Source organism: Gastrolobium bilobum, unplaced genomic scaffold (assembly GCF_033153095.1).
Source record: "Gastrolobium bilobum isolate Gb01-03AN ecotype WA unplaced genomic scaffold, APGP_CSIRO_Gbil_v1 utg1885, whole genome shotgun sequence".
Lineage (NCBI taxonomy): Eukaryota > Viridiplantae > Streptophyta > Magnoliopsida > Fabales > Fabaceae > Gastrolobium > Gastrolobium bilobum.
Window position 1 is genome coordinate 362,025 of NW_026899589.1, and position 10,130 is coordinate 372,154.

Genomic DNA, 10,130 nt, shown 5'->3' on the forward strand with positions numbered 1-10,130 from the left:
ACAGTTCAAAAAGTATAAATAAATTAAAAGTTTAATGTTTATCGTATTATAAGAAATAAGAGAAAAGTTATAATTATAATTTTTTTTTACAACCTCTTACAATCATATCTTAATACTGTTGATTTTTGTTAATCAACAGTTATTATTTATTATGAATTAATAATTAATTAATGAGTTTAATTTATAAAAATAATAACTGTTAATTGACGGAAATCAACGGTGTTAAGATATAATTGTAAGAGATTGTAAAAAAAAGGTGATAAGTATAACCTTCCTCAAAAAATAAATTTATCTTTTATTTGCACATAATATTTTTTTATAATATGAGAAATATTAAATTTATAAAATAATTGCAACAAACATTTTCCAAAAAATATAAAATAATAATTACTGTAAACAGTATCGAGTTTGTTGAACGCATAATCATCTCCGTGTGCTTTCCGCAAAAAATACGGGGTTCTTTGAAATTGACGTCATTCAACGCAAACTTGTACGTGATCCCTCTAAAATAAAAAACAAAAAACAAATAAATACTTATTATTTAAAATTTATTAATAGTATATTTGGATTGGAAACCCATTAAATGTTTGTTCATAATTTGGAGGATTATAAAGAGGATTAGGATATAAAATATTTGTTCTTCAAAAAAAGGCGTCATCATGGTGTAATCATTTGTGGTTTTCTCAATTGTCCAGTTCTATTACTCGAAACAAATCCTTTTGTATTAACAAAAACACAAAAGAAACGTAATTAATGCAAATAAAACATTCAAACACGAATATTTAATGAAAACAAGTACAAGTAAGCAAAATGCTACGCTTGAATTGAAAACCGAATTGTTTCTCCGTTATATTTCGTTATTTACGGAACTGATGTGAATTTATAATTTGCGTTAGTGAAGTTAATGGTCTTATCATTATTATTATTTTTCTACACAAGTTAATGGTCTTTATTAGACTCATTTATTTGATTTTTTAATATGTTTTAAGTTACACTAAAAGAAATTTATTTTCATTATTTCAAACAAGTTAAATGTTAAATTATAATAATGATATAATATCTCAAAAACATATAATAAGTTAATAACAGTATATATATATATATATATATATATATATATATATATTATTAAAAATGTAAGTTTTCGTTTATTAATAAGATATGCAAATATTGCTCCGTTAATTAAATATTAGTATGCTGAATTTGACCTATATTATGAACAACTAATAATATAATTTTAAAGGCAAAACTAATGATGCAGTTATTACATTATACTAATTAACATGTGAAAGTTTTTGGATTATTGAATTAAAAAGATCTTGTATTTTTTTTTTTTGATAACAAAAGATCTTGTATTTTAAATTCATGAACTCAAAGACCAAAAAATATCTTTTATTAATAATCAGTAAATAGGTTGTCTCACTAAAACTTGGACGCGTCATAAGAAAAAGCTTTAGCGAAAACACGGTTGGATGTTTTCAATCGAGACAACTGCTTATATTATTTTATGTTAGTATATAAACAATTGTATTGCTTTTTGGTTGTATATAAGTAATTGTATTGATAAAAATTAAATTTATGGTTGCGCAATAAATTTCACCTGCACACAAAACAAAAATGGCGAAGAAAAATTAAAGGAAAAACAAAAGGGAAAGTAAGCAATGAAAAAGGAAAATAAAAAGAAAGAAAGAATACTACCATGTTTTGGAAATTGATCTTTTTATGTTTATACAAATGTAAATCAATGATAATAATTTTATAGTTATTTATTTTAATATTTTTTTATCATTATTAATTAATTTTTATATAGTTATAATTTCTCAAACAATAATTTTTGTTTATTTTAGCTAGACATGATTCGAAACTGATCCGAAACTAACGAAAAAAGCGGAAGATCATGCAAACTCACACTTAAAAAGCTGGTTTTGGCTCATTCTTTTCCTTTTTATTTGTCCACTCTTCATGTTTCCTAGTTTCTACTACTACCCATTACTCACGCTATCTTCAACTTCTTCATGGATTCCTCGCTGACCAACCTACTTGTCTTCAACAACACCATTCAAAGAGGTGACCCATACTTCAACCCCACCATGCCATCTCATTACCCAGAATTTTGTTTTCCATTTTTTACTTGTCATTTTCATCTAAAGCCTTTTTTTGAGAAAAAAAAAATGATCTTTTTTGGTGGGGATTGACAATTTTTTTCTTTCTTTCTTTTTTTTGGTATCTGTGTGTGTTTGTGTGAATTACAGAGTTGATCAGGAGCGTGCATGTGTACCGCGAATGTGATGGGGAGGAAAGGGAAGTTGAAAGAGAGTTTGCGTTTTCAGAGAGTGGTTCCTATGAGGAAATGCAGGCTACCCCAATTCTTAGATTGATGAAATTTCGTGTTTCTGAAGTTTATGAAGGGTACCAGAATGGAGTGTGGCTTTGTATCTTTGCATTTCACTTCGATCACACTCCTCAATTTTCTCACATTCCATCGCTATTGTTGGTCACGAGGTATATCTATCTATCTACTTACCCCCTATTTGTCCTTGTCATTAGTCCTTGTTTGTTAACCTTATTTGTTCCTTTCAATAATTGAATTAGAGGATCCCTCCCATCTACTGAATTGGGATTAGTCCATTTGATTCTATGATTTTGTATTTGGCTATTGGGTCCCACCAGGATTTCCACACCTTTAGAGAAGCTTAATATTGTAATTTGTGCAAATTGGATTAGTACACTTTTAACTGAAAGCTAATTTTGAGTTATAATTTTACAAGTTCTGGTAACGGATGTGGATCCTCTGTTTTTCCTCTGAGAACAAGAGAGAGTTTTCTTCTCTTGGGAGAATGAAAGATAAACTGTTTTGCCATAAAACTGGTGGACCCCAACACAACACAAGTAACCGTGGGTCACTCCCCCAATAAACAGTTTCTTTCCATCTCATAACATACCCTCTCATAGAAGATACAAGTAAACTTATAACAGTCCAAATTACTGGATTAGTGAACTGTGGTAGTGTTTCTAGTTTGCTTTATGTGGTGATTAGTAACTGATTATTCCAGAGCGTACTTTTGTTATGAGTTCTTTTTAACGGAAAGTTGAAATAAGGGAAAGTAGATTGACAATGGAATGATATTAATCATAACAAGTAGAACAAAAGTTAAGGCTTTAGACCTGAAAATGCTTTTGTCTTTACTGTTTATCATGGGAAATAAACGAAGGTTAGTGAGTGACAGCATTTTGAAACAACTGATATTTGCTTTTACAGGAAAGTATATCAAATGTGTTTTAAGGTGAAAACTAACAATGACCTTTACCCCAAATATCCACAAATAAGGAGATGCATTGATAGATAACTTATAACATTTGTCCTATGCCTTGTTGGAGATGCTTAACCTTAAACCCATTGGAGATTGCAGAGAAGTATTCTTCATATGAAGTTCCTGCTTTCTATCGTTAGCATTTTGTTGTCTTAATATCCAGAGTCACTGTAATATTTACTCTGAACCATTTTCTAATTTGGCGTTCTGATAAATATCTTTCCTGTAATAATCTTATGACAAGGAGCGGCTCCTGACAGGCTTCCAGCGGGGGGTTACATGCATGAATGAATCAAATCGACACCCGAAAGAGAGGAATTCCAAAGACTGTGCAGGTATGAGACTGCACGGTTTGGGATAGCTTATAAAAATTAATTGGTACTACCTATACTAACAAGATGCATCTGCTTTTCGGTAGCCTGGATCGGAAGAACTCCACAGTTAAGCGTGCTTGACTTGGAGCAATTCTGGGATAGGTGACCTCCTGGGAAGTTTTCCCGGGAAGTGTGCGAATGAGGAAAAAGCACACTGAAAAGTCTCGTGTTAGTATGTAGGGATAGTCATTGATTCTTGAAGCGGTCAGGGCGTTACAAGTGGAGTGGTATCAAAGCAGGGCCTCTCATCCAGTACGGTGTGGTTCGAGGACGAACCAAGCGGAAGCTGGTGGGCATGTAACATCCCGAGCGCTGACGAGGGCGGGGAGTGATCGCCGGTGCGAAAGGGCATGGACAAGGAGCGGCTCCTGACAGGCTTCCAGCGGGGGGTTACATGCATGAATGAATCGATCGACACCCGAAAGAGAGGGATTCCAAAGACTGTGCAGGTATGAGACTGCACGGTTTGGGATAGCTTATAAAAATTAATCGGTACTACCTATACTAACAAGATGCATTTGCTTTTCGGTAGCCTGGATCGGAAGAACTCCACAGTTAAGCGTGCTTGACTTGGAGCAATTCTGGGATGGGTGACCTCCTGGGAAGTTTTCCCAGGAAGTGTGCGAGTGAGGAAAAAGCACACTGAAAAGTCTCGTGTTAGTATGTAGGGATAGTCATTGATTCTTGAAGCGGTCAGGGCGTTACAAGTGGAGTGGTATCAAAGCAGGGCCTCTCATCCAGTACGGTGTGGTTCGAGGACGAACCAAGCGGAAACTGGTGGGCATGTACCATCCTGAGCGCTGACGAGGGCGGGGAGTGATCGTCGGTGCGAAAGGGCATGGACAAGGAGCGGCTCTTGACAGGCTTCCAGCGGGGGGTTACATGCATGAATGAATCGAATCGACACCCGAAAAAGAGGGATTCCAAAGACTGTGCAGGTATGAGACTGCACGGATTAGGATAGCTTATAAAAATTAATTGGTACTACCTATACTAACAAGTTGCATTTGCTTTTCGGTAGCCTGGATCGGAAGAACTCCACAGTTAAGCGTGCTTGACTTGGTGCAATTCTGGGATGGGTGACCTCCTGAGAAGTTTTCCCGGGAAGTGTGCGAGTGAGGAAAAAACACATTGAAAAGTCTCGTGTTAGTATGTAGGGATAGTTCTAAATTTTCTCAGCTTCTATATTTTTTTTCAAGTACTTCTACAAAGTAACTTATATCTAACTCCCTCTTTTAATTCCTTAATATACAGAAACCAGAAGCTTCAGACGATTCCAAATTTGCTTAATGATCTCCATATCATAAGCAAGTTGGACTCGAAGAATGAAGACAAGGATATACCACAAGACTCTGCAAGGGAAGAATGGCAAGGAAACAGCAATGGTTACCAACCATCACAAAAAGTCTTGCCTGTGTTTTATCAGGATCTCAATTGTCTTCCTTATGAAGAAGACGAGTCTGAATTACCAGACAATGAGACAGATGTTGAAAGCTTGCCAGGTTCAGACTCAATGCTCTCAGTTATCTAATAGACACAAACTATTTAGTACTAAATGATTAGGCACAGTTTACTCTGCAGCTTTGCTATTATATGGACATTGTAAATCTTTTAACTCACTTGATAAAACCTAGGAATTACAATATATCCAAGTTTTGACTATAATGACTATATTATTCTTGTAACTGAAGTCTATGGTTCTGAATGTAGAGCTTCAGAATTGCAGATCAAATGCAGGGAATCCTCTTTGATGATTGGCACATAAATGGAACTTCTTTTGTAGATTTTAAAATTCTAGATATTTCCCTCTTTTAAGGATTAATCTTATTAACTCAAATCCTGTATTCTGTGTAATTCCTAATTTTGAATGTCATTATCCATTTTGTTTCAGCAGCTGAGTCTTTGGCTTTATACACTTAATTTATTAAAAAGGAATACTATAAATTGTAATGCAGTAAATATGTTGCGAAATGATTTCTGCTTTGCCATCCTGTACATAAATTATCCTTCAACATGTGTGAAGCTTTCTTATGTTGAATTAATCATGTCATGTATAAATATTTATATCTAACAGGTAAGGTTAAAGTTTGCAGATTTGGTAGAGAAGAAAAAGAGAGCACCCAGTAACCATGTGGCAAAAATTTCTTTATCAGATTTGGTCAAGTACTTTGATATGCCAATTGTAGAAGCATCAAGAAATCTAAATGTTGGGCTTACTGTTCTCAAGAGAAAGTGCAGAGAATTTGGTATTCCCCGCTGGCCTCATAGGAAGATCAAATCACTTGATAGTCTCATTCATGATCTTCAGGTCCTTCTTACTCGACCTTTTTTTGTGTGATGACTTTACCACTCTCTTTAACTGGCTATATGCATATTAATTTGAGAAAAATGCTATCCATTTGCTGCTACCTCTTGAACTAATATTATCTTGTGAAATGCAATGAGGGAATAAGAGGTAACTTATTTGAAGTCAGCACAGTTGAATAATGGAATTATGCCATATACCATTCACTTGAAAGTACTGTCAATGATTGTTGAAAAGTTCTTTGAAGTCTAATGCATAGTGTTAGCTTTTACGTTTCAGGACATGGAAAAATATTTTGTAAAATTTGGGTCATTTTATAGGTCTTTTTCTGGGTTCATAATTGTCCAATTTCATTAAAATCTTGAAACAAGAAAAAGCAAAATGATTATGAAACATAAGAGGATTCGGCTAATGTTGCTTTTATAATCTAGTGAGCTGCAAACACTCAATTAGGACAATAAAGATGATGAATTAGAAGAAGATGAGGGAGATCATATATTTTATTTACCCTTTATTGGGCATAACTTTTTTAGTGTGTTGGTCATACGTGATACATTCAATCTTGAGTTCTGTCTTGCAGATTCTTTTAATAATATGGCTTGAAATTTAAACATGATGTATATAGTATTTGAGGCTTCCTTAGACAGGTAACCATTGACTTCAATGCTTGATTTTAAGTTCGTGTGTTTATTCATAGATCTTTCTGCATTTGCGTTGTCTATTTTCTGAAGGCTGTTGTATATGGTCTATTAAATCTTTTCCTTTTGCCTTTTATGTGGTAAAACTACTCCTTTGTAATCGAAATGTCACGGGTTCAAATCTGGAAAATATCCTCTTTGCAAATATATAAAGGTAAGACTGCGTATAAGAATTGCCCTCGACCTTACCCTTGTTGGTCGGAGTTTAATGGAGAGTGGGTTTTTTTTTTTTTTTTTTTTTTACCGAGCTTAAAATCGATTTTGAGTGAAAAATCGATTTTGACTACCTTTTAATCTCTAGTATATTAAAATTTGAACTCCTCCCACACATAAAAAACAATTTGGAGAACATTCACTGATTTATGAGAAGGATACCTGCAGGAAGAGGCAAAACACCAAGAATTGGAGGACAAGGTTGCGGCCATGGCGGTGACAATGAGGCAAAGAATGTTGGAGAATGAAAAGGAAAACATAGAGAAAAAACCCTTCATGGACATACAAAGTGAGACCAAGAGATTCAGGCAGGATGTTTTCAAGAGAAGGCACAAAGCTAGAGCTATTGAAAAACAGAGTTCTGAAGTTTCCAGCACTTAGTAACTTCAAAGAGTCAAAGACCAACAAAATCCAGAGTTTGCAAGTTGTAAATTAGACACTGAAACCTTTACACCATTGGTCATTTTGGCCTTTATAAATTTACTTTGACTTATATATGTGGATTGCAATATACTACTCAAGGGAATCATCTATAGTATATTTAGAGCTTAATTTTCTTGTTTTCTTTTCTTTTTCTCTGCATCATTGCTTCCTCTTCTAATACGCTTTGAGACTTGTGACTTCTTTATATTGATTGACTCAAAGTGAATCATGTCCAATTAGAAATTTATGAAGTCCCATGCATAAAATTTGATGGAATTCCCATATATATATATATATATATATATATATATATATATATATATATGGGAAATATAAGAATCATGTTGCAGGAATGGCACTGTTCATTCCTGCAACTAGGATCCGCGTCCGTATCTTAAGGATATGGCGTTGTATCCTGATTTTGGTTTGACTTTTTTTTTTTAAGCGTGAGACCCACACTTGATTTGTGTGCAGGAAAGTGCTCTAGTCATGTCACATGACAAAAAGCGAACCCTATATATATATACTATGATGCATGGACATTGACACGGAACACGGGACACGACACGCCAACACATTAATTCTAAAAAATGGCATATTTCGACACGTTGGGACACGTTTTGATATTAAATAATATTTTTAATATATATAATATAATTTATATTTAATATATATAACAGTCCATAATAAGTCATGTAACCAATCAAATATTCAAATTTTACAACATAAATATAACAATAAAAAAAATTCGTACCTTGTTAATTTTTCATGCCAAATTTCATAACAGAAAAAAATTGATTTATAAATGATTTTTTTTATTTTTAGTTAATAAAAAAAAATTAAGACTAAAAAAAAAAAAAACCGTGTCGGAGCGTTGATCACGTGTCAGAAAAAGTTGATTGTGTATCGGAAAAACGTGTCATAACGTGTCGGTGTCTGGCACGTGTCTGACACACATTTTTTCAAGAAAAACCCGTACATATATATATATATATATATATAGAGAGAGAGAGAGAGAGAGAGAGAGAGGTAGGATCCTTTGACACCACATCTGAGAGCCATTAGATAAAAAAAAGAAAGCAATGGTGTCACATGCTTACAAATCAGAGTCGTTGATCTTTTTTGATCTAATGGCTCTCAGATGAGGTGTCAAATTTGAAATTTGACACTGGTGTCAAAGGATCCTATCTCATATGGGGAGGGATCATTTGACTCTAGAGTAAGATTTAAAAGTCTTACTCCTCATCCCAACCCTTGATTTCCGTTCATCCAACGGTTAGCATTTATTTAAAATTAATAATTAATTAATTGTTGTAACTTATTAAATGTTAACCGTTGGATGAACGGAAATCAAGGGTTATGATGAAGAGTAAGAATTTTAAATCTTACTCTGGAGTCAAATGATCCCTCCCCATCTCATATATATATATATATATATATATATATATATATATAAGTAAAATTATTTCTGCAGCCGCTTTACGTATAGCAATGACAGGTGTATGGTTACGATTCCTCACATTTAATGCTTTCATCCTTTGTATGGTTATGATTTCCTGCATTTAATGCTTTCAAGTATATATATGGCAAATATTTGATTGCTGCACGTACAGCAGCTGCACAAATATAAACCCCATATATATAAAATGAGATTGTTGTTTCTAATATTGCAGGAGATAATTTTATCTCTTCACACACATAAAAATGTGTAGGACCTATACGAGACCATAACATTCTCTCTCTTCTTTTCACGTAATCCCACATGAGCTCCACACAATTTTATATGTGTGTAAGAGATAATTTTATCTCCTATAATATGAGAAACATTAATCACATATAAAATAGAATATTTCTAATGAAATATCTAATAAATCATATAGTATATAATAAAGTATTTATTCATTTTTTAGTAGTATTTTTATGTTATTCAAATTTATAAAATTTTGTTACATATATAATGATCTTATTTTATACTAATCTTATTATATAAGAATATTAGATATTTTTTTTTTTATTATTTAACTATAATAATCTTATTTTATTTGAAATGTTCGAATTGTCTGTCTCTCCCGTTTGCATCTATTAAAATTTGTTTCAAGCTCAATCCTGTTATGATATCACCACCAAACTAGCGACATCAAATTTAATTGGGGCTGGGGAAAAACTGGGATTATAATAAATTTACGAGGTGTATATTTGAAATTTGGGTTAATTGAACTGCAATAGGTTGAAAATGGTTTTGATTATGTCTGTAAAAGGAAGAAGTGATCATTTTGTGTTGGTTGAATGGGAACAATACTTACAGGGTTTATCAGTAAGAGAGAGAGAGAGAGAGACTTTCTCTGCTTATGGGTGTATTGGTTGCCATAGCAGTACCTGTATCCCAATCTGCAGAGATAATTGACGTGCGGTGTTTAAAAACCCGAATCTGATAGGTTAGGTTGACCCGGGTTTTGGTAATCCAATGAGAACACCGGTTTCGGTTTGAGCTGGCCATTAAATCAGTCATGCAGTTGAATAGATTTTGACCAGTTAACTTGGCCAAGTCTAGTAAGTCGCGGGTCAAATAAAATCCGGCGGATCAAGTTGTTTTCTCCCTTGAACCTCTTTTTTAAAAATTGAATAAAATATTCTATTTTTGACAATTGTTATGAGTCGAACTAGCCTACGAGAATGAGTGGCTGGGAATCGAATCTAACTTATGGGAGTGAGTAGTGTTACAACTTATCATTAGATTATCTTTAATTGTTGGTCAAAATATATCTTATAATATATTTGTTATATAATTTAATATAAATTTAATTAA

The 10,130-nt window shown here is 33.2% G+C and overlaps 1 protein-coding gene across 1 annotated transcript; it reads left to right on the top strand.

Annotated features, from left to right (window-relative positions):
- Positions 1-2,015: 2,015 nt before the first annotated feature.
- Positions 2,016-7,282, top strand: LOC133291732 (protein RKD5-like). Its single transcript, XM_061490042.1, has 5 exons — positions 2,016-2,067; positions 2,253-2,502; positions 4,940-5,187; positions 5,779-5,993; positions 7,070-7,282. The coding sequence occupies exons 1-5, from the start codon at positions 2,016-2,018 to the stop codon at positions 7,280-7,282; spliced, it is 978 nt and encodes a 325-aa protein (XP_061346026.1).
- Positions 7,283-10,130: the final 2,848 nt, after the last annotated feature.